A 24,909-nucleotide genomic window follows, 5' to 3' on the forward strand; every position below is an offset into this window, starting at 1 on the left:
CAGAGGTCTCCAATCTCGGCAACTTGCTGGCTGAGGAATTCTGGGAGTTGAAGTCCACACAACGTTGCCAAGGTTGGAGACCCCTTGGGCCCCTTCCAACTCTGTTAAAACAGAGCAGAGCAGTGTTTCCCAATCTTCGCAACTTGAAGATATCTGGACTTCAACTCCCAGAATTCCCCAGCCAGCATTCGCTGGCTGGGGAATTCTGGGAGTTGAAGTCCAAATATCTTCAAGTTGCCAAGGTTGGGAAACACTGGAGGAGAGAGACAGAGGGAGGGAGGGAGATGAAATTAATGTACATCACACTCTTGGCATCAGGCATTTGGGCCATGTGGTATATATCCTTGGGTCAGAGGAAAGAAAAACATCCATCCGGCCAATACATGGTGTGAAATCTGCTATTTAACCTCCTTGAATCAACTGTCCTTCATCCCATGCTATGCAAATAAACACAAGGGGTCCAAGGTCAGCAGCCAGAATATAAACAGCATCCCAGGAGGTGGAATTTCTGTGTGGAAAAAGCAACTTCACCTCAACTCTTAGGCGGACCAAGTATTGATCTATCTATCTATCTATCTATCTATCTATCTATCTATCTATCTATCTATCTATCTATCTATCTATCTATTTTGTCCAATACAAATTGAAAGTTAAGGAGAATAAAAACGTGTAGTAGTAAATATCAGGGAAGGGATAGAAGAAGAGATATGAGAATAGAATACATCAATGAAGAGTAGAGGAAGGATATATGGATGGGAGAAAAGATATATAAAATATAGGAGAGACAATTGGACAGGGGAGGGAAGGCACACTAGTGCACTTATGCTCGCCCCTTACTGACCTCTAAGGAATCTGGAGAAGTCAACCATGGAAAGGATGATGGAAGGTCGATCTTTCTGAACTTGGCGCTCTTGCCTGATCTTAGCCACGCAGTCAGACAAATATTGGATTCTTACTGCTTCTGTTGACCCAAGCAGTTCGGGGGGAAAATGGCCCGTGTGATTAATTCCAATTTTCCCCTATACAGGTAGCCCTCAACTTACAACAGTTCATTTAGTAACCATTCAAAGTTACAATGGCACTGAAAAAAGTGACTTATGACCGCTTTTAACACTTAACGACCACTGTATTACACACACGAAAATAGACTAACAATCCTGGGTCTAGAAAGCTTAGAACTACGGCGCCTAAAACACGATTTAAGTATTGCCCACAAGATCATATACTGCAACGTCCTACCGGTCAATGACTACTTCAGCTTCAACCGCAACAACACAAGAGCACGCAACAGATTCAAACTTAATATTAACCGCTCCAAGCTTGACTGTAAAAAATATGACTTTAGCAATCGAGTTGTCGAAGCGTGGAACTCATTACCGTACTCAATAGTGTCAACCCCTAACCCAACATTTCTCCCTTAGACTATCCACGATTGACCTCTCCAGGTTCCTAAGAGGTCAGTAAGGGGCGTACATAAGTGCACTAATGTGCCTTCCATCCCCTGTCCAATTGTCTCTCCTTTATCCCATATATCTTTTCCTCCTTCTTATATCTTCTCCTCTATTTTTATATCTTTTCTTCTATCCTTTTCTTTATATATATTACTACATGTCTATTCACTTCAATTCAATATGTATTGTGTATAGGACAAAATAAATAAATGAATGAATGAATGAATAAATAAAAGAATAAATAAATAAATAAATATATCATATATATTTTCTTCCTTTCATATATCTTCTCCTCTATTTTTACATATCTTTATATATATTACTTCATGTCTATTCTCTTCCATATGTATTGTGTATTGGACAAATGAATAAATAAAAATAAATAAATAAATGAACACACACACACACCATGCTACATGGTCAACATTCAGGTGCAATTATTAGGAGCTTGTGAATTCAATCTTAGGTAGAGGCAAATGTAGGGTCTCCGGCTTGGGCGTGGGGTTAGACTAGATGACCTGCAAGGTCCCTTCCAACTCTGTTAAACCTATTTGTCCGATGGTTCATGCTGAGAATGGCCAGGCTGTTTTAGAGTATTGCAAATGATAGTTAATAACGTTATATAATAGTTTTGATGACAGTACAGTAATAGGAATGGTATAGGTATATCCTACTTAAGCGAGGGGCTGGACTAGAAGACCTCTCTAAAGGCCCCTCCCAGTTCTATTCTGATGTGTTGCACCAGCGAGCGTGCAACCCTGCACCGAGCAGCACAACTTTCCACCGGCTTAATAATCCGACGTGCAATCGTTCCTTTTGGAAAAGACCTCGGAACGGAACTTCAACTCTCTCGCTCGACACGGAGCGTCCGACTGACGCACCGCTCCCCCACCACCCAGGACGAGCCACGTGGTTTCCGAGGAAGTGCCTTTCCCGGAGGTGAGGGGGCTTGAGCGAAGAAGCCCCTGGGAGGGGTCTCGTCGTGGGAGGGAGGCGGGAGGAGAGAGAGAGGCTTGAATTGGATTTGCATTTTAAAAAAGAAGTAAGAAAGCGAGAAGGAGCAAGACCAGGCGGGGGTTTTTGAGTGTCAATCTGCAGTAGAATAGAATAACAACAGTTGGAAGGGACCTTGAGGTCTTCTAGTCCAACCCCGTTAGGAGGAAACCCTACACCACTTCAGACAGATGGTTATCCAACATCTGCTTAAAAACTTCCAGTGTTGGAGCATTCACAACTTCTGGAGGCAAGCTGTTCCACTGATTAATTGTTCTAACTGTCAGGACATTTCTCCTTAGTTCTAAGTTGCTTCTCTCCTTGATTAGTTTCCACCCATTGCTTCCTGTCTTCGCCTCAGGTGCTTTGGAGAAGAGCTTGACTCCCTCTTCTTTGTGGCAGCCCCTGAGATATTGGAATACTGCTATCATGTCTCCCCTAGTCCTTCTTTTCTTCAAACTAGACATACCCAATTTGAGCAACTGTTCTTCATATGTTTTAGCCTCCAGTCCCCTAATCATCTTTGTTGCTCTTCTCCCCTTAAAAACCTCCAGTGTTGGAGCATTCACAACTTCTGGAGGCAAGCTGTTCCACTAGTTAATTGTTCTCATGGTCAGGAAATTTCTCAGTTCTAGGTTACTTCTCTCCTTGTTTAGTTTCCCCCCATTGCTTCATGTCCTGCCCTCAGGTGCTTTGGAGAATAGCTTGACTCCCTCTTCTTTGTGGCAACCTCTGAGATATTGGAACATTGTCTCCCCTAGTCCTTCTTTTCATCAAACTAGACATACCCAGTTCCTGCAACCGTTTTTTATATACAGTGATCCCCCGGGTATTGCGCTCCCGATCATTGCGAAAGGGCTATATGGCGATTTTTGAACCCGGAAGTAAAAACACCATCTGCGCATGCGCACCCTTTTTTTCTATGGGCACGCATGCGTAGATGGCGCCGGGCAGATCAGCTGCTGGGCGGCTTCCCTGGGTCTTCCCCCTCTTGCTGGCGGGAGGGCGAAGCCCCCCCAGCACCCGCTCGCCCGCCGTTCACCCGGCCACCCGCCGTTCGCCGCTCGCCCGCCCTTCGCCCGGCCACCCGCCATTCGCCCGCCGTTCGCCCGGCCACCCGCCGTTCGCTCGCTGCTCGCCCGGCCACCCGGGTTCGTTTGGCTTCGGGACATGCCGGCGGCGACGTTTTAAAACAGCCGCGCGGTTTACCAACTGAGTCCCGAAGTCAAAGGCGAACGTGGGCGTGGGCGGCGGGGAAACCCCAATCTTCGGCTCCTCGCTGCTGGGAAGTAAAAACACCATCTGCGCATGCGCAGATGGTGTTTTTACTTCCGCAGCGCTACTTCGCGAAAACCCGCTCGTTGCGGGGGGTCCTGGAACGGAACCCTCGCAATGATCGGGGGATCACTGTATTTTAGTCTCCAGTCCCCAAGCTTTTTCTCTTAGTGTGGTTAGAAATCTATTTCTTGTCCCTAGCTGGGATGTGCACTCTTCCCATGCCCTGGAGCAACCTTCTCTCTCTGCAAGTCCTTGACTTGCAACAGTGCATTTAGTAATCATTTTAAAAAGTGACTTAGGACCATTGGGGGGGGGGGAAGTGACTGATGACAATTTGAAAATGGAAAAAAGTGACATGACCGTTTTTGCACACTTACAGCCGTCGTAGCATCCCTGAGGACATGTGATCATATTTCAGACACTTGGCAACTGGTTCATATTTATGACAATTGCAATGTCCTGGGATGACGGGATCAACTTTTGAGATCTTCCAACAAGCAAAATCGAAGGGGTGAGCCAGATTCACTTAAGAAGTGAAGTGATTCACTGAACAACTGGGGCAAGGAAGGTCATAAAATGGGGCAAAATCCACTTAACGTCTCACTTAATGATAAATTATGGGCTCAATTGCGGTCGTAAGTCGAGAACCACCCCTATTTCATTTCTAGACCAGTGTTTTCCAACCTTGGCAACTTGAAGATATCTGGACTTCAACTCCCAAAATTCCCCAGCCAGCATTCGCTGGCTGGGGAATTCTGGGAGTTGAAGTCCAGATATCTTCAAGTTGCCAAGGTTGGAAAACACTGGTCTAGACCATCCGTCTTGTAATTATGCTGAGTACAAGGTGGCATGCTCAGTGCTGGGTGGAGAATTGCGTGCATTCTTGCCATTTATTTATTTATTTGAGTTGGAAGGGACCATGTAGATCAGTGGTTCTCAACCTGGGGGTCGGGACCCCTTTGGGGATCAATAGACCGTTTCACAGGGGTCGCCTAAGACCATGGGAAAAGACAAATTTTTCATGGTGTTAGGAACTAAAGCTTCTATTCTGGCACCTTGGAATATATGTTTACAATCTGACCAATCATGTGTTTACAGTGGGGTCATCCCTCTGACCTTCCTGCCAATCAGCTTAAAGATCTGTAGGGAGAATTGGCGCTAGACTTATGGTTGGGGGTCACCACAACATGAGGAACAGCATTAAGGGGTCATGGCATTAGAAAGGTTGAGAACCACTGATGTAGATCATTTAATCCAACCCCAGTCAAACAGGAGTCCCTACAAATTTCAGACAAATGGAAGTCCAATCTCCTCTTGAAATTCTCAAGCATTGGAGTTCTTGCAGGCAAGCTGTTCCACAGGTTGATCGCTCTCATCATCAGAACGTTCCTCCTTATTTCCAAGTTGAATCTCTCTTTGGTCAGCTTCCATCCATTATAACTTGTCTGGCCTTTTAGTGCCTTGGAAAACAACCTGACACACACACTCACCCTCTGTGGCAGTATTGGGACACTTCTATCATGTCTCCCCTGGTCCTTCTCTTCGCCAGACTGACCATGCTCACTTCCTACAAACGCTTTTCATGATATTGCTCTCCCCTATGGCAAACAGCCCTGCAAAACATTTGCCAGACCCATCCTTGAATACAGTTCATCTGTCTGGAACCCATACCACATCTCGGACATCAACACCCTAGAAAACGTCCAAAGATACTTCACCAGAAGAGCCCTTCACTCCTCCACTCGAAACAGAATGCCCGACGAAAGCAGACTATCAATCCTAGGCCTAGAAAGCTTAGAACTACGACGCCTAAAACATGATCTAAGTATTGCCCACAAAATCATATGCTGCAAAGTCCTGCCTGTCAGCGACTACTTCAGCTTCAACTGCAACAACACAAGAGCACGTAACAAATTCCAACTTAATATTAATCGCTCCAAGCTTGACTGTAAAAAATATGACTTTAGCAATCGAGTTGTCGAAGCGTGGAACTCATTACCTGACTCAGTAGTGTCAACCCCTAACCCCCAACATTTCTCCCTTAGACTATCCACGATTGACCTCTCCAGGTTCCTAAGAGGTCAGTAAGGGGCGTACATAAGTGAACCAGTGTGCCTTTTGTCCTCTGTCCAATTGTCTCCCCTTATCCCATATATCCTATATCTTTTCTCCCTTTCATATATCTTCTCCTCTATTTTCATATCTTTTCTTTATATGTAAATACTTCATGTCTATTCTCCTTAATATGTATTGTGTATTGGACAAAATAAATAAATAAAATAAAATAAAGTAGGATGGGCTGATACAGGTTTTAAAGTGAGGTTCAGGGCTGTTTGTTGTAGTAATTTATACTGGGGCAGGATGAACAATGCAGCAAAGGTATTGTTTTCTTAACAATCTGCTTTTTGGTGGGTTCTGATTAAATATCCAAAAATATTGATTTGCAAAAGAAAATGTGTTTGATGTAGTGGCTACGCAAAATCTTCGAATGTGTTTGTGGGATCCCTGGGAATTTAAGATTTGAGAAGATTTATTAATCCAACCCCATATGGAAAAGTGGCCTTTAGGAAAACGAAAATTACCATTTTAACATCTACCGAACTAGCGCTAAACCCGATTGAATTAAAATGGAATTAATTTACAGAAAAGATGGATCCAGAAGATGTTGAAGAGGTGGCCGCTGAATTGAAAGGCAAGAAAATAGATGGCTGGGACGTTTTGCAAATTGCAGCTGGCACTGGCTTGACGGTTTATGTCGTGTGGGCAGGAATTCTTATGCCCGGTTTTCGCAAAGTACCCTTAAAACTGCAGGTAAACCAAGTAACCGAATAAGGCTTTTAAAGAGGAGAATGGCATTGAGTTGTGCAGGCCAGGGAGAAAATGGGGAGTGGAGACATTTCGTTTTCTTCCCCCACATCCTCGACTTTCAAATGTCAAGCACTGGAGAGGATTTTTGAAGTCTAAATTTTTAAGATAGAGCATTCCAGGTATTGACTGCTCTGTTGCTGAAGTTGTATTTCTGCAGTCGAGTTTGGAGCGGTTTACCTTGAGTTTGCATCTATTCTTTGCCTGTGTATTATTACGATTGAAGCTGAAGTAATCATGGACATGTAGAATGCAGTCGCAGACAATGTTGTGTACTAAGCTTAGGTCAGACCATAGGTGGCTTAGTTCTAGGTCAGTGAGGGTGAACCTTTTTTCCCTTGGGTGCTGAAAGAGCATTTATTTATTTATTTATTTATTTATTTATTTATTTATTTATTTATTTATTTATTTATTTATTTATTATTTAGATTTGTATGCCGCCCCTCTCCGCAGACTCGGGGCATACACTTACACGAGTGCCCACACCCATCATTCAATGCCTGGAGAGGGCGAAAACAGTTTCCCCTGCCCCCTGGAGGCCCTCTGGAGGCTGGAAATGGCCTATTTCCTAACTTCTGGTGGGCCCACAAGGCTTGTGTTTCACCTTCCCCAGGCTCCAAAGGCTTCCCTAGAGCCAGGGGAGGGTAAAAACGCCCTCCCCCACCCCCTGGAGGCTCTCTGGGAGCCCAAAACACCCTCACTGAGCTTCAACTGGCTGGCACATACATGCACGTTGGAGCTGAACTAGGGCAACGGCTCACGTACCAGTAGATATGTCTCTTAGTGCCATAGGTTCGCCATCACTGTTTTAGGTTGTCCAGGTCCAACATTTCAATCCTGGTGGCCTAAGGTATTCTGTTGCGAGTGGAGGAATGGAGAACTCCTCGTGAAATATCTCTGGACTCGCTCAATTGTATTAATGTCCGATATACAGCGATCCCTCATTTTTCACGGGGGATGCGTTCCAAGACCACCCGTGAAAAACGAATTTCCGTGAAGTAGAGGAAAGATATTTTTAATGAGTATTTGGACTTTTAACACCCACCCTTGTGTATGTATTTTATCTATTGGGTTTTTTTTTTAAGACTTTGTAATGTAAAACTGTTATTTTAGATTTTAATTATTAGATTTGTTACCATGTATTGTTTTTATCACTGTTGTGAGCTGCCCCGAGACTACGGAGAGGGGCGGCATACAAATCTAATTAATAATAATAATAATAATAATAATAATAATAATAATAATAATAATACAGTCATTCTATAATGTTTCTCAGCTGGAACTACATGTGATAGCCTACCAGTTTCTTTAATAGAGTACAGTGGTACTGTAGAAGAATTGTTAATGGATTTAAAAATTTTAATGGATTTAAGGCCCCCTTGAAAACCCATGAAGTAGCGAATCCGTAAAAGATGAATCGCAAAGTAGTGAGCTGTCAACCATTGATCTGGAGAATCTCCATAGACCTTTACTCCAGGGTAGAATACCGGTTTCTCTTTTGTCCTTCAGGTCCCCTATGTCCCAGCAAGTGCTAAACAAATTGAGAACGTGATGCAGTTACTCAAAGGCCGTTCTGGGAAGATCGTAGATCTGGGCTCCGGGGACGGCAGAATTGTAAGACAATCTCGTTGCAATGCAATGAAGTAAGGGAGATTTGTTGAAATAGAGAAGTAAATAGTATGATTATTATCTTTATTATTATAGAATTGATATCAATGCAATGGATGCTGTTGTAAACATTACAATTACTGTCTTTCAAACTATTAATACCCAGACAATACACTGTTGAATTGAAAATGAAACTTTGATATGTTAAAAAATAAAATGCTTTATGCAAAAGAAAGGAAGGAAGCAAGCAAGGGAGAGAGAGAACGAGAGAGAAAGAAAGTTGGAAAGTAATCTTTCTTTATTCGTTTATTTAAACTGTGGTTTTGTGCCATTTTAAAAACTTTTCCTGTTGTAATTTGTTATTTTAAAGTTTAATATTTTTTTCTTTTAAAATAGCTCCTTTTACTTAAAATCAGATGTAGTTTGGGAAGATTCATTTTGTTCTATTGCTTGTTATCCTCCTTCATATTGTATTGTATTATATTGTATTTTTATATTTAATATTTATTTTGCCACAGAAATGGCATGTTTCAGAGCTGGGCGTAGTATTTCAATTATATTGGGTTTTTCTTCTTCTTCTGTGGCTTGGTTCTGTTGCTATATCAAGAGTTGTGTAATCTTTTGGGATCCTAAAATTCTCTCAAACTCTGTTAAAAATGGAAAGAGAACACCATTCAATTTTGACTTCTGGAGATTTTCAGTTAAAAATTAACTTGGAGATGGAGATGTTTCTCTCTCCCGGAATCCTAAGAGAGTCAGTCAGAATAAAACCAGATTAAGATGGATTGTTTGATCTTCTGGAAAGCAGCCCCCTTAGCTTCTGAGGTAAACAAATCCAGGAAATAAACAAACCTGGTTTATATTTACAGGTCCTGGAAGCTTACAAACAAGGTTTCAGGCCAGCTGTTGGCTATGAACTCAATCCATGGCTGTTGCGGCTTTCCAACTACCGTGCATGGAAAGCTGGGTGTTACGGAAAGGTTTCTTACTACAAAGAAGACCTTTGGAAGGTGAGGAAACCCCCCCCGAAACTACCCCAGCCCCAATGTACGTACTGTTCCCACCCTACTGGCCTTCCAAAAAGCCTTGAAGACCTGGCTCTGCCAGCAAGCCTGGGTCCATGAGAGTCCCAGCCAAATCATGGTTCGATTAGTATGTGTGAGTGTATGATTGCATTGATTAGTTTAAGGCAGTGGTGGTGAACCTATGGCATGGGTGCCACTGGTGGCACGCAGAGCCATATCTGCTGGCACAGCTAACATTACCCTAGCTCAGCTCCAACATGCATGTGCATGCCAATCAGTTGATTTTCATCTTACATGGAGGCTATGGGAGGGCATTTTCGGCTTACAGGGGGTCTCTGGGGGATTAGGGGAGGGCATTTTTGACCTTCCAGGCTCCAGAGAAGCCTCTAGAGCAGGGGTGGGCAATTAATTTTGCCATGGGGCTGCATGAGAAATTGGGATGGTTTTAGAGGGCCGGATTAATATAATTAACTCATTTCTACCCAATACTGTATATTATTGGGTAGAACTGAGTTAATTATATTATAGTTATAAATTATAATTATATATTATAATTATAAATTATATTATATTATTATATATTATTATATATTATATTATATATAATTATATATTATAATTATATTATAATTATAAATTAATTGCCCATCCCTTCCTTCCTTCCTTCCATCCTTCCTTCCTTCCTTCCTTCCTTCCTTCCTTCCTTCCTTCCTTCCTTCTTTGTTACCTCCATTTCTCCTTCCTTCCTTCCTTTTCCAGATGGAGATAAGCTTCTGTCTCTCTGATTTTCTCTGCCTTTTATTTCTGCTTTTCCGCAGTTCTTTACTTCTCTTTCAAAATATTCCTTTCTGGTGCCTCTCTTCAACTGACCTACATTGTCAGTTGAGAAAGCATAGTGGAGGCTTTGCCTGAAAGTAGCTTTGGATTCCTTTTCTTCCTCCTCCTCCCTTTCCCCCCCTGAGAGGTGGGGTGGGGGGATTGCTTTAAATTTCCTGGAAAGGCCAATGAAACCAATGAACAATTTAAAAATGAGCATTTATTGGACTTTTGCAAAAGGGCAGGGAAAGAAAATTTCTCCTTCCTTCTTCCCTCCCTCCATTTCTCCTTCCTTCCTCCCTCCATTTCTCCTTCCTTCCTTCCTTCCCTCCTTTCTTCCTTCCCTCCCTCCTTCCTTCCTTCCTTCTCTCCTTCCTTCCTCCCTCCCTCCATTTCTCCTTCCTTCCTCCCTTCCTCCCTCCCTCCCATTTCTCCTTCCTTCCTTCCCTCCTTTCTTCCCTCCCTCCTTCCTTCCTTCCTTCTCTCCTTCCTTCCTCCCTCCCTCCATTTCTCCTTCCTTCCTCCCTTCCTCCCTCCCTCCATTTCTCCTTCCTTCCTTCCTTATTTCCTTCCTTCCTTCCTTCCAACCTCTGCGGGCCGGTCACAGACAGACAAAATACTGCTCAGAATAGAAGTCTCCATAATACAATAAGGGAAAACTTTTGTTGATTAGATCATTTCAGAGGAATGAAAACATCTATTTACGTATCTCTGTTTATACACATTTCAAAATGATCAATTTAAATGTGTTTAAATTCATTGAGAATTTCTTTCGTTCAACCAGAATAAATAAAAATCCAGAAACAACGCCACAAAACTTATGGGATACGGCCAAGGCCTATATTCGGGGTCTGACAATTTCTTATACTGCTAAAAAAAAATAATAAAGAGAAAAAGAAAAAAACAAACGTACCCTCATTGTCTTATAGATGAGAGGTCATGCTTTCAGCACATGACAACAAAAAAATTGACCCTATGTATCTACTGTGCATGTGTATGTGCATAGTTTTCACCACTAGTCTAGCATGATCAATCACTGTAATGATTCGATTGTGCTACATTTGTGGTGGTTTGTATTGGCGTCTGCTTCTTGAAGGAATTACACTTGGCTGCGTTCAAACTCCCGAAGTCCTCTTTTGCAGATCGAAATCTCTTGGTTTCCACAACCCTCTGAGCCAAAGCCAAGCCAATATTATTTATGGCTTGTGAGTGAAATTTGAGCACCCACCCACTGAGTTGGCTCAAGAATATATATTTTTTTTCCCTTTTCGCTCCAGACCTTTTTAAATACAAAAATGCCCTAAACACTATATGAAAGTCAACTTTTTTCTCTAATTTTTTTTTGTCTTTTGGGTTTTTTTTAAGGTGAACTTATCCGATTGTCGGAATGTAACCGTATTCCTGGCACCTAGTGTGGTATGTATAACACACACACCCTCCAAAACTATATCCATGCAGTTGGGGGGGGGGGGGGTAGTGCAGATGAATTCTCTCCTGTTTGTGGCAACCGTAAATGTTATTATTATTATCCAGTCAACGAAGCAGTGGAAGTGATGTGCCGGTGTCTGGAGGCTGTTGGGGCCTGGATGGGTGTCAACAGACTCAAACTCAACCTGGATAAGATGGAGTGGCTGTGGGTTTTGCCTCCCAAGGACAATCCCATCTGTCCGTCCATCACCCTGGGGGGGGGGGAATTATTGACCCCCTCGGAGAGGGTCCGCAACTTGGGCGTCCTCCTCGATCCACAGCTCACATTAGAGAACCATCTTTCAGCTGTGACGAGGGGGGCATTTGCCCAGGTTCACCTGGTGCACCAGTTGCGGCCCTATCTGGACCGGGACTCATTGCTCACAGTCACTCATGCCCTCATCACCTCGAGGTTCGACTACTGTAATGCTCTCTAAATGGGGCTACCTTTGAAAAGTGTTCGGAAACTTCAGATCATGCAGAATGCAGCTGCGAGAGCAGTCATGGGCTTACCTAGGTATGCCCATGTTTCACCAACACTCCGCAGTCTGCATTGGCTGCCGATCAATTTCCGGTCACAATTCAAAGTGTTGGTTATGACCTTTAAAGCTCTTCATGGCAGTGGACCAGAATATCTCCGAGACCGCCTTCTGCCGCACGAATCCCAGCGACCGATTAGGTCCCACAGAGTGGGCCTTCTCCGGGTCCCGTCAACTAAACAATGCCGGTTGGCGGGCCCCAGGGGAAGAGCCTTCTCTGTGGCGGCCCCGACTCTCTGGAACCAACTTCCCCCAGAGATTAGAACTGCCCCTACCCTCCTTGCCTTTCGTAAGCTCCTTAAAACCCACCTTTGTCGTCAGGCATGGGGGAACTGAATCACCTCCCCCGGGCATGTACAATTTATGCATGGTATGTTTGTGTGTATGTCTGCTTAGTAAATGGGTTTTTTTAAATATTTTAAATTATATTTAGATTTGTCATGAATTGTTATATCCTGCTGTGAGCCGCCCCGAGTCTGCGGCGAGGGGCGGCATACAAATCTAAATAATAAAATAAATAAATAAATAAATTATTGTCACTGGTCAATTTGGGAAGGGGGGGGGATTCCGAAATGGGAATTACCTAGTTGGGTAATGAAACATCTGTAAGATAACAGCCAAGCTCAGAAAGTACCGAGGACTCACAGCTCAACCCTAGGAGCTACAAATATTCTCTTTTGTTGAGCTATCTTTATTCCGTATTGACTAATAGATCCTTCAGGAGGACATCTTCTTTAAATGCTCATATCAAATGACCTAAGTGCCAATGCCCACAGCAACAACATCGCCAAAAAGGCTTCAAGAGTTGTTAATTCAAAGTGTTGGTTATGACCTATAAACCCCTTCATGGCATCGGACCGGAATATCTCCGGGACCACCTTCTGCCGCACAAATACTAGCGACTAGTTAGGTCCCACAGAGTGGGCCTTCTCCGGGTCCCGTCGACTAAACAATGTCATTTGGCGGGACCCAGGGGAAGAGCCTTCTCTGTGGCAGCCCCAACCCCCTGGAACCAACTTCCCCCAGAGATCAAAATTGCCCCCACCCTCCTCGCCTTTCGTACGCTCCTTAAAACCCACCTCTGTCGTCAGGAATGGGGGAATTGAGATATTCCCTTCCCCCTAGGCCTATACAATTTATGCATGGTATGTTTGTGTGTATGTTTGGTTTTTAAATAAGGGTCTTTTAATTATTTTAAATATTAGATTTGCTTTATTGTGTTCATTACTGTTGTTAGCCGCCCCGAGTCTACGGAGAGGGGCAGCATACAAATTTAATGAATGAATGAATGAATGAATGAATGAATGAATGAATGAATGAATGAATAACTAACTAACTAACTAACTAACCTAATCCTATCTAGCTTCTGCTCCTGTAATCTCCCACTACTAACCAGAGCATACAAAATTTTCGCCAGGCCAATCCTTGAATACAGCTCATCTGTATGGAACCCACACCATATTTCGGACATAAACACTCTAGAAAATGTCCAGAGATACTTTACGAGAAGAGCCGTCCACTCCTTCGCTCGCAACAGAATACCCTACGCAACCAGACTTACAATCCTAGGTTTAGAAAGCTTAGAACTACGTCGCCTTAAACACGACCTAAGCATAGCCCATAAAATCACCTGCTGCAACGTCCTTCCTGTCAACGACTACTTCAGCTTCAACCACAACAACACACCTCTCCAAACTCGACTGCAGGAAATACGACTTTAGTAACCGAGTAGTTGATGCATGGAACTCACTACCAGACTCTGTAGTCCCATCACCTAACCCCCAAAACTTTTCCCTTAGACCAGTGTTTCCCAACCTTGGCCACTTGAAGATATCTGGACTACAACTCCCAGAATTCCCCAGCCAGCATTTGCTGGCTGGGGAATTCTGGGAGTTGAAGTCCAAATATCTTCAAGTGGCCAAGGTTGCGAAACACTGCCTTAGACTATCCACTGTTGATCTCTCCCGATTCCTAAGAGGTCAGTTAGGGGCGTGCATAAGTGCACCATTGTGCCTTCCGTCCCCTGTCCTAATGTTTTTATTTTATTAGTATCATGTATATAAACGTTGTTATATCTTTGTATGCTACCAATACGTACTTGACAGATAAATAAATCTCTGCTCTTCTTCCTAGCTGATGCTTCTGGAGAAAAAGCTACTGATGGAACTTCCAGGAGAAGCTCGGGTGGTAGCTGGCCGGTTTCCTCTCCCCAACTGGACCCACACTGACACCGCTGGGGAAGGTGTAAATCAAGCCTGGGCCTACGATGTCCAGGTGGTCCGGCAACTGAAGAAGGATGAACCAGAAGGGAGCCCAGTGTGAGAACAAAGTCACATTGGACATGCCAATTTCTAAATTAAAAACCCCCCACCAATCCCACCATTTTTGCCGAGGTGTCTCCATTGTCCATCCGGTGGTGCAGTGGTTAGAGTGCAGTACTGCAGGCTACTTCTGCCGACTGCACTTTGGCAGTTCAAATCTCACCCGGTTCCAGGTTGACTCGACCTTCCATCCTTCCAAGATAGTCTGCATTGGTTGCCGATCAGTTTCCGGTCACAATTCAAAGTGTTGGTTATGACCTATAAAGCCCTTCATGGCACCGGGCCAGAATATCTCCGGGACCGCCTTCTGCCGCACGAATCCCAGCGACCAGTTAGGTCCCACAGAGTTAGCCTTCTCCGGGTCCCGTCAACTAAACAATGTCGTTTGGTGGGTCCCAGGGGAAGAGTCTTCTCTGTGGCGGCCCCGACCCTTTGGAACCAACTCCCACCAGATATCAGAGTTGCCCCCACCCTCCTTGCCTTTCGTAAGCTCCTTAAAACCCACCTCTGTCGTCAGGCATGGGGGAATTGAGACTTTCCCTTCCCCCTAGGCTTATAAAATTTATGCATGGTATGTCAGTATGTATGATAGGTTTCTTAAATTGGGGTTTTTTAAATTAATTTAAATATTACATTTGTTTACATTATATTATTATTGCTGTTAGCCGCCCCGAATCTACGGAGAGGGGCGGCATATAAATCTGATAAATAAATAAATAGGTAAAACAAGGATCCAGATTGTTGATGCAAATAGACTGGCTCTGTGAACTGTTTAGAGAGGGCTGTAAAGTATTGTGTAGTGGTATATAAATGCTATTGCTTCACATCTGCAGACTACTATAGCAGTTCGATCCTGACCAGCTCAAGGTTGACTTAGCCTCAAATCCTCCTGAGGTGGGTAAAATGAGGACCCAGATTATAGATGCAAATAGGTTGACTCTGTAAAACGCTTAGAGAGGGCTGCAAAAACACTGTGAAAAGCGGTATATAAGTCTAAATGCTATCGCTAGTTAATGAACAGTCTGGAACTGGTTGTTGTATCTTGATCTATCCTACCTTATAAGTTTGCTGGGAGGATAAAGTGAACGTTGGGTGATAAATTCTTTCTTTTTTTAAAAAAAAATATTTCTATCATTGAATTGAGTTTTACTTACCGTATTTTTCAACGTATAAGATGCGCCCTTTTCCCTCCTAAAAGAGGGTGAAAATCTAAGCGTGTCTTTTACACCAAATGTAGCCCTGCCCAGCCTCTCAAATGCAAAGCTGAAAATGCAGCCTCTCAAACAGAGTTTTGCAAGGTTATACAGCTGTTCCAAGCTATTTGCTAAGGACGCTAGCCAGACGGATACTGATAGGCAGAAATTTTTTTCTCTTATTTTCCTCCCCCAAGACTAAGGTGCGTCTTATACTCCAGTGCATCTCATAGTCTGAAAAATATAATACAATGGTACCTCTGCTTAAGAACTTAATTCGTTCCATGACTAGGTTCTTAAGTAGAAACGTTCTTAAGTAGAAGCAATTTTTCCATAGGAATCAATGTAAAAGCAAATAATGCATGCAAACCCATTAGGAAAGAAATAAAAGCTCGGAATTTGGGTGGGAGAAGGAGGAGGAAGAGGAGGAGGAGAGTCGCTGCCAAAGGAAGAAGGGGAGGGGAGGGGAGGGGAATTTAAAAAATCCAAAACTTTAAGGCTTAAAAAAAAAAGAGGGACTCTGAGGCAGCACCCAGAGAAAGGAAAACGCTCCATTCACTCTGGGCTGCCCAGAGTGAAGGGAGCGTTTCTTTTCTCTGGGCTCCAGCAGAGGTTTATTCCCTCTCCAAGCGCCCAGAGAAAGGAAAATGCTTCATTCGCTCTGGGCTGCCAAAGCCTCCTTTAGCGCCACTGAAAAGCTCCTCTGGCAGCCCAGAAAAGCCCGAGATGGCCAGGATTAAAGGGGGAATGGCAGGAAACTGGCTGGGCCTTCGTACCGCTCTCAAATTTCCTGGGAAATTTTTCCAGGCTTGGGTTCTTAAGTAGAAAATGGTTCTTAACTAGAGGTAAAAAAATCTTGAACACCCGGTTCTTATTTAGAAAAGTTCTTAAGTAGAGGTACCACTGTATTTACAAATGTCAAGCTGCATTATTCAATACTGCCGATGCTAACATATGCTGCAAGAAAGCTAAATGGTACATTTATATCATATGCTGCAACGTCCTACTGGTCAATGACTACTTCAGCTTCAACCACAACAACACAAGAGCACGCAACAGATTCCAACTCAATACAAACCGCTCCAAACTTGACTGTAAAAAAATATGACTTTAACAATCGAGTTGTCGAAGCGTGGAAATCATTACTGGACTCAATAGTGTCAACCCCTAACCCCCAACATTTCTCCCTTAGACTCTCCACGATTGACCTCTCCAGGTTCCTAAGAGGCCAGTAAGGGGCGTGCATAAGTGCACTGGTGTGCCTTTCGTCCCCTATCCAATCGTCTCCTTTATTTCATTTATCATGTATATTTTCTTCCTCTCATATATCTTCTCTTCTATTTTCTTTTATCCTTATATATATTACTTCATGTTTATTTTCTTCCTATGTATTTGTGTATTGGACAAATGAATAAAATAAAAAAAATAAAATTTAAAAAGAAGAGGAAAGAGCAAAAGCGATTGTGAAGTTAAGAAGAAAGAACTGAAACAGGAATACAGTAAAAGTAACTGAAAATAAGTGAACTAAGACTAAAATCATATTTATATAAATCTCAATAGGCGGTTTTTAATCAACAAATCAAGCCCAGACCAAATGGAATCATATTTGACCTTTGTGTTTCCATACTAAATCAAAATAAAGTGTGGACAGATTTTGTTTAACTTATACAGGAGGTCCTTCCAAGAATGCATAATCACTTCTTACACACACACAGTCTGTGTGTATGTGTGCGTGTGTTGTGTATACACACACACGCACACTTATATCCAGAAGCTCTTCATAAACAGACAAATTCCAGAATTTGGGAATTTTAGTGTTGAACAAAACATTCACATTTTGGAAGCTTAAATTTCATCGAGGAACCTCCTTCGCTGGTGCTTTGGAACATATGAAATACTTCCAAGCCTTTTTTTTCTTCCTCATATTTCTTGGAGATGAGTGTGTACCAGATGTTGGGCCCAGTTGTTAATTCGGGCCAAGAGGCTTCTTGAGAACATCTACAAGGATTCTGATGTTTTCCAAAGCACCAGAGAAAAGGACAAGAAACAATGGATTGAAACAATGGAAGGACAAGAAACAATGGATGGAAACTAATCATCCAAGCAACCTGGAATTAAGGAGAAATTTCCTAATGGTTGAGGACTATTAACCAGTGGGACGGCTTGTCTTCAGTAGTTGTGGCTGTTTCATTACTGGAGATTTTTAAAAAGAGAATCATTGGTCTGAAATGGTATAGGTTCTCATGCTTGAGCAAGGGGCTGGACTAGAAGACATCCAAGGTCCCTTCCGTCTCTATTTTGATTCCGATAAGAAAACTACACTTCCTTGCTTGAGGTTCCCTTGGGACGTCAAAAATACTGGAACGTCCGATGCTCCATCACTCCATGCTCGGGATCCGTCTGTTCCTAGGAGTTTACGCATTCTCACAATCTCCTGCTTGTATCTGCAATGGAAGCGCAGATTTATTGTTGTGAGCCGCCCCGAGTCTCCGGAGAACGGGCGGCATACAAATCTAATAAATTATTATTATTATTATTATTATTATTATTATTATTATTATTATTATTATTATTAAAGAGATCACGGGTGCTGAACTCACTTCTACTGAGAGAATCCAGGTATCCAGCAGCTTCCAGTGTGAGAAATAAGGAGACCAAAGAGGGCAGGAGAGACAGGAAACAAAGAGGGCAGGAGAGACAGAAAAATGAACTTACCTGGTGTTCTGTCGGGCTCTCTGGTACACTCCTCCCGAAAATTCACAGGTACAAATTTCAGACACACACGTTTGAAAATTCAAAACAATGTTCTTTATAATGAAAATTCACTTAAACCAAGCCCTCTTTTGGTATAGCAAAGAGCACTCGTCTCCAAACAAACTGGTAATTTGTACAAGTCCCTTATCAGTTCTGTGATACTTAGCTTGCAGCTGTGAGGCAATTCACAGTCCTTCTTTCACAAAGTGAAACACACTTTGCTCTGGTTTAGTTTCAACGCGGGGAAAAATCAGCACACAAAAGGTCAAAGTCAGTAAAGCAGTCACGAAACACAACGACCAGATAATCCTCCACAATGGCCAAACCCACAGGCTGCTCTTTATAGCAGCCTCACTAATGACCACAGCCCCACCCAACCACAGGTGGCCTCATTTTCTTTGATAATAATCTCTCAGTTGTTGTTGCCTCTGTATCGCTCTCCGCATGCGTGGCTGTATCATTAACTCTTGTTCTGAATCCAAGGAGGAGCTAGATAATTGATCTCCTTCTGAGCTGTCTGCCACACTCTCCTCCTCCCTGTCACTCATGTCTTCTTGGTCAGAGGAGCCTTCATCATCAGATTCCACCGGGGGGGGGGGACAGGCCTGCAGCATGTGGATGTCCCCCCCACATCCACAGTCCTTGGGGCAGGAGCAGGGCCAGAGCTAACCACAACACCTGGGAGAGATATAACCTGTGTCTTCCTTCAGCATTTGGGAACCAGAGAAATTTGAAGCTTTCTGCTTGGAATTCGGACTGATAATTCTACAGACCAGGGGTGTCAAACTAGATTTCTTTGAGGGCTGGGTGGGGGGGTGGAGAGATGGATGGATGCCTCCTGCAGCACCCAGTTGGCCAAAATGGGGTCCTGGGAGGCATGTGAACCAGCTTTCTGCCTCATTTTTGCCCTCCATGGCCTCCTGCAGTATTCTGCCAGCTGAAAACGGGCCCGCACAGCCCGTTTTTCAGCATCCCCGGCCTCCAGCAGGCTGGTCCTTTGATATTCCCAGGCTGGATTTAAGCACCCCGCAGGACAGATAAGTGACTTTAACACCCCTGCTATAGATCAGTGGTAAAATCCAATTGTTTTTTACTGCCAGTTCTACGGCCGTGGCTTGGTGGGTGTGGTGTAGCTTGGTGAGCGTGGCAGGGGAATGATACTGCAAAATCCCCATTCCGTCCCACTGGGCCCAGCCAAAGGTAGCATTTGCCGGTTCTCCAAACTACTCCAAATTTCCGCTACCAGTTCTCCCGAACCTGCTGGGTTTCACCCCTGCTATAGGCCCAAAGAAAGGTTTGGTCTTTGGTCTTACCTCACCAGGTGTTTGTCCACATATTCCTGCAGTTCAGCAACCTGTTCTTCTGCTACCATCGCCCGGGTCAGCAGCTGGCTTCTCTCCCTTTCTAGTTCTACCTGAAATGGCGAGAAAGGAAAGCCGAGATAAAAGACGGATGACCCGTAACTGAATGTCTGTAGAAGAGAACTCTCAGCTCTTCACAGTAAAGTAGACTTGAACCCCAGTTGTCAAAGTCCCACGGGATTGGGAGGCATTGAAGTCAAATAAGCATCTCCCTTATGAAACCAGGTTGCAACGCCTTGGTCTCTCCAGCCTTGAAAGACGGCGTTTAAGGGGTGACTTGATCGAAATGTATAAAATCATGCATGGAGTGGTAAAGGTGGATAGAAAAAAATTCAGCCAGTCCTTGGAACAACCAGTTCGGTGAACCAGATTAAAATTAATATCTTCTTCATAGCCCAAAGGACTCTGGGCATTTTCCAGCAAAATAAAAATAATTTCTAAAACAGTAAAAACATTCATGAATGACCCCAATTAAAACACACATCCTCAAACTAACATTCCTCTTTCAACGGTCCCAGGCCTGTCGGAACAGCCAAGTCTTTACAGCTTTGCGGAAGGTTGGCATGTTGGGGAGAATATGAATCTCCAGAGGCAGTTGGTTCCATAGGTTCGGGGCCCCCACCGAGAAGGCCCTCTCCCGGGAACCTGCCCACCGACATTGTTTGGCTGAAGGGACCCGGAGAAGGCCAACCTGGTGGGTTATTACGAGTCTTATCCGATTGTTCCTTATGCGGAATCTTCCAAAGTGTTTTCTGCATACCAAAATCACATCAACCGATAGGGGGACTTGAAAAAAATGCACCCCGTAGCCAGTGTTCCCTCTAATTTTTTCGGGGGGTGGGCGGAAAAGTATAGTGTCTGAGCGGCAGTCCCTTCGGGACTGGGCGGCACTCTTTCCCTCTCACTCTTTCCCTCTCGGCTTATGGGCAGGTTTGAAAAACTCTGAGTTGATGTTGATTTTTAAGTGAGCCATTGCTCACTGCTCAGCTTAGAGGGAACTATGCCCGTAGCCCTTTTGTTCATTGACATTGCCACATTCTTGGAGAGTTTTACCTACTTGCGTCGTGTGGGTAAATTCCCGTAGCTGTTTCCGGAGTTCAGCCCAGCCCTCGGTTTCCGGCAGATGAGGCACAGGGAGAGGCAGAACACTGAATTAAAAAGAGGCACTGATGTTATGCTGTCAGGGCTGTGCACAGACCACCCTTTTACCTTGACTACTGAATTCACTCATTTCTCAAAACATTAAGCCATCAACTAACCAAACAGAGTTGGAAGGGACCTTGTAGGTCATCTAGTCCAACCCCCTGCCCAAGCAGGAGACCCTGGGCCTCTACCATTTCTTCCCCACCCCACCCACTGGTATTATCCTGCAGTTGCCCACATTTTTTTATTATCTTTCACAAATTACTTAAGACCCACCTTTGTCACCAGGCATGGGGGAGTTAAGTTATCCTTTCCCCCTAGGCTACTACAAGTTATGCATGGTATGTTTGGATTTTTTGTTTTTTTTTATAATAAGGGTTTTTTAGTTGTTTTTATTAATTGGATTGTTCATGTTGTTTTACCACTGTTGTTAGCCGCCCCGAGTCTGCAGAGAGGGGCGGCATACAAATCCAATAAATAATAATAATAATAATAATAATTATTATTATTATTATTTTTCAAACTTTATGTTACAAACAACAATAAAACATGACAAAGTGTCAAAACAATAATTACACAGTTATATAACAAATTGTTTTTGATTCCCAAGTCATTGGATTCATAAGAAATTATTCAGTTCCTTATGAAGAATTCCTTTAATCAGAAATAAAGATGCATATATTTCTGCAAACATACAAAATATACCATGTGCTTGAACTGTAGTCCTACCCTTTGAATCGAACATATTATTTTTCCTTCCTTCGTCATCTGCCTATACCATTTCTGACAGATGGCAGTCCAGTCTTTTCTTGAAAGCCTCCAGTGATTAAATCCCCACAATTTTTGAAGGCAACGTCTGTTCCATCGATTGATTGTTCTCACTCCCTGAGCTACGTTGTTTGCCTGCAGACATCTTATTACCCAACTAGGTAACATCATCAGTGAAAGTATGGGGCTTGCACCCTATTTATATAAAATACCTTGCTTTGCTAGACGCTGTACATACTTCTGGAGGGAGATCATTCCATAGAATGGGGGCCATTTCAGGAAGGTCCTGCTCTCTCAGGCATAGCAATAGCATTTAGACTTATGTACCACTTCATAGTGCTTTTACAGCCCCCTCTAAACTGTTTACAGAGAGTCAGGCTCTTGCCCCCAACAATCTGGGTCCTCATTTTACCCACCTCGGAAGGATGGAAGGCTGAGTCTACCTAACCAATTCTGTCGGCAACCCCAAATTTACCCTGGACGAACATCCCGAGTTTGAGCCAGTGCAAACCCAAAGTGCACCCTCGTGGCTTCTGCACAAGAGAAGCCTTGTCAAAAATAAACGAATAAAATAAAATGGAGATGGGAAACGGTGGGAAGGAGGCCTCACCGTCTCTTGACCTTCGCCCATCTTTTATGTTTCCATTCCGAGGGGGCAAAATCCCCTCACTTCACTCGGGGGACGTTGAGGATAGGTGATCTAATTGTGGGGGGATATGCGAGCGAGCCGTGGGAAAGTTCGGCCGAGTTGGTCCGAGTCCCGCATAAGTAAAATATAGGTCACTTTTGATGTTTGGCGAATTCTGACTGTAATAAAAGAATGGAATGAACTGAGGAATGCATTGTGCTCCAATTTGCATGTTGTTGGGGTGTGGGTGAACGCATTTGGGATATCCAGAGCTCCCTCTGGAGGGTCTGTCCATTGCCGCCAGGAATTCTCCACCTCCCTTTTCCTCTCTCAGCAGTTAAAAAGAAAGAGAGGTCGGCATTTTTAATAGCTAGGTCTGGCTCCGAGACAACATTTATAAAGGTAAATAAGTTGGTGAGTGCAGCAATCAGCCAGATAGATAGATAAAGAGAGAGAGATGGATAGAGAGAGAGAGATACAGATAGATATAGATAGATATACAGATAGATAGATAGATAGATAGATAGATAGATAGATAGATAGATAGATGGATGGATGGATGGATGGATGGATGGATGGATGGATGGACGGACGGACGGACGGACAGACATAGTAGATATAGACATAGATAGATGTAGATAGACAGACAGACAGATACAGGAGATATAGATATAGAGAGATAGAGATAGATAGATAGATAGATAGATAGATAGATAGATAGATAGATAGATAGACAGACAGACAGACAGACAGACAGACAGACAGACAGACTATGATAGATAGATAGATAGATAGATAGATAGATAGATAGATAGATAGATAGACAGACAGACAGACAGACAGACACAGTAGATATAGATATAGAGAGATAGAGATAGATAGATAGATAGATAGATAGACAGACAGACAGACAGACAGACAGACAGACAGACTATGATAGATAGATAGATAGATAGATAGATAGATAGATAGATAGATATAGACAGACAGACAGACAGTAGATATAGATATAGATATAGGTAGGTAGGTAGATAGGTAGGTAGGTAAGTAGGTAAGTAGATAGATAGATAGATAGATAGATAGATAGATAGATAGATAGATAGATAGATAGATAGATAGAGACAGACAGAAAGACAGACAGACAGACAGACAGACAGTAGATATAGAGATAGATAGATGGATGGACGGACGGACGGACGGACGGACTGACAGACAGACAGACAGATAGATAGGGATGGATGGATGGATGGATGGATGGATAGATGATACCTAGATAAATAGATAGATGGATTGATGGATGGATAGATGATACCTAGTTAGATGGATGGGTGGATGGATGGACGTACAGACAGACAGACAGATACATAGATACCCTGGTACACCCAAATATGGGTGGAAGCTGGGGTGGGCTACTGCCCGGACGGGGTGGGTGGGGGTGGGAATGCAGTGGGGTAGCGAAAATGGAGTTCCAACCCAAAGCACACAATTTGCAATGAAAGATGTTGAAAGAAAATGCAGGGCGTCCTATATAAGCCACGGCCATAATGTGGTAGTAAAAATTTTGGTAGCCCTTCACTGGAGGGAGCATACTGCTTCCTTTTTTGCCTCTTGGCCCCAGGCACTTAAATCTGTACAGCCAGCAAACTATATTCTATATGTATAACATATTTTTTGCTGGGAATGAAAAGGAAGGGAGACTAGTATATACCTATTTCCTGCTATTTGGCTCTCATCAGCTAGAGGTTAAAGCTACTGCCTTACAGGTAGACTCCCCAGGTTGGGCATCCTGGCTAGCTGGTGAGAGCAAAATAGCTTGAAATAGATCTATACTATCCCTTCCTTTTCATTCTCAGCAAAAATATGTTATACACACACACACATATTTAACTTTTTTATAAGCCCTCCCAAACATCCTTTTTTTTTTTTAGCCAGATAGGCAAAATAAAAGATTAATAATGCACAAGCTGGGGGCTTCCCCTCCTCTTTTGCTGTTCGGCCGGTGCTGTTTTTGTGACTGTGAGAAGCCCTTTTATTCCCCCTGCGTTTTAATGATGTAGCCTGGCTTAATTGTGAATGCTTCCATTGAAAATGCTTCATGCTCTGTAGTTTAGGAAAGAGGAGAGATAGATAAAGACTTAAAGGCAAGGGCGCCTAGTTAGGTTTCTTCTTGCATGGGCTGTGTTTCTCTGCGAGTTTTAAAAGGATTTGGTTGAGGGAGGGCTTTGAGTCTGCCCCCCTTTTGCAAAACGTGATTCATGTGGAATGTCTTGCCTACAGACATTGAGGAAAGCGCCCAATATTTTGGCCTTCCACAAAGAGGTTGAAAAGGAGACGTGGGGGCCTGCATTGAGACTTTAAAATGTGCAGAGGAAAGCAACCAGGATGATGAGGGGATTGGAGGCTAAAACATTTTTCATTTATTTTATTTATTGATTCATTGATTTTGTCCATTACACAATGGGGGTTTTAGTGGGTATACACATAGGGGGTGGACCAAAAAATTGAAACACTTGACTTTTTGGCATCATAATGTTTGAACGTGTTCAAATCAATCAAAACTTGACATATTTTAATGTTTTTTTAATTCTGCTATTTGATATGTTTTTTTAAACTACAGTACCTTTTTTTTTTTTACAGAAATTTAAGGAAATTGGTTACAACCTTCTAGAAATGGCAGACTTCTCAGACTTTCAAAGAGG

At 43.2% G+C, this 24,909-nt stretch overlaps 2 protein-coding genes across 4 annotated transcripts in view; one reads left to right on the plus strand and one right to left on the minus strand.

Annotated features, from left to right (window-relative positions):
* The first annotated feature begins 2,351 nt into the window (after nucleotides 1–2,351).
* On the plus strand, nucleotides 2,352–15,089 carry ANTKMT (adenine nucleotide translocase lysine methyltransferase). Of its 3 annotated transcripts, none has more exons than XM_070761784.1 (7): nucleotides 2,356–2,390; nucleotides 4,102–4,233; nucleotides 6,367–6,533; nucleotides 8,097–8,201; nucleotides 9,065–9,205; nucleotides 11,402–11,452; nucleotides 14,176–15,089. In XM_070761784.1, the coding sequence occupies exons 3-7, from the start codon at nucleotides 6,372–6,374 to the stop codon at nucleotides 14,362–14,364; spliced, it is 648 nt and encodes a 215-aa protein (XP_070617885.1). In that variant the 5' UTR covers nucleotides 2,356–2,390; nucleotides 4,102–4,233; nucleotides 6,367–6,371; the 3' UTR covers nucleotides 14,365–15,089. The 3 variants fall into 3 exon arrangements, with proteins under 3 accessions (XP_070617887.1, XP_070617885.1, XP_070617886.1); XM_070761785.1 differs by lacking the exon at nucleotides 2,356–2,390 and adding an exon at nucleotides 2,456–2,493; XM_070761786.1 differs by lacking the exon at nucleotides 4,102–4,233 and having other exon boundaries at nucleotides 2,352–2,390.
* A 2,008-nt stretch (nucleotides 15,090–17,097) lies between these two features.
* CCDC78 (coiled-coil domain containing 78) overlaps nucleotides 17,098–24,909 on the minus strand; it is a 30,535-nt gene continuing 22,723 nt past the window's right edge. The window contains exons 13-15 of the mRNA XM_070760987.1: nucleotides 20,725–20,819; nucleotides 19,624–19,720; nucleotides 17,098–18,000 (exon numbers count right to left, since the gene is read on the minus strand). Coding sequence (XP_070617088.1) covers nucleotides 17,850–18,000; nucleotides 19,624–19,720; nucleotides 20,725–20,819 — 343 coding nt within the window. The 3' untranslated portion in view covers nucleotides 17,098–17,849. The remainder of the gene's footprint in view (nucleotides 18,001–19,623; nucleotides 19,721–20,724; nucleotides 20,820–24,909) is intronic.

Source organism: Erythrolamprus reginae, chromosome 9, assembly GCF_031021105.1.
Source record: "Erythrolamprus reginae isolate rEryReg1 chromosome 9, rEryReg1.hap1, whole genome shotgun sequence".
Classification (NCBI taxonomy): Eukaryota; Metazoa; Chordata; class Lepidosauria; order Squamata; family Dipsadidae; genus Erythrolamprus; species Erythrolamprus reginae.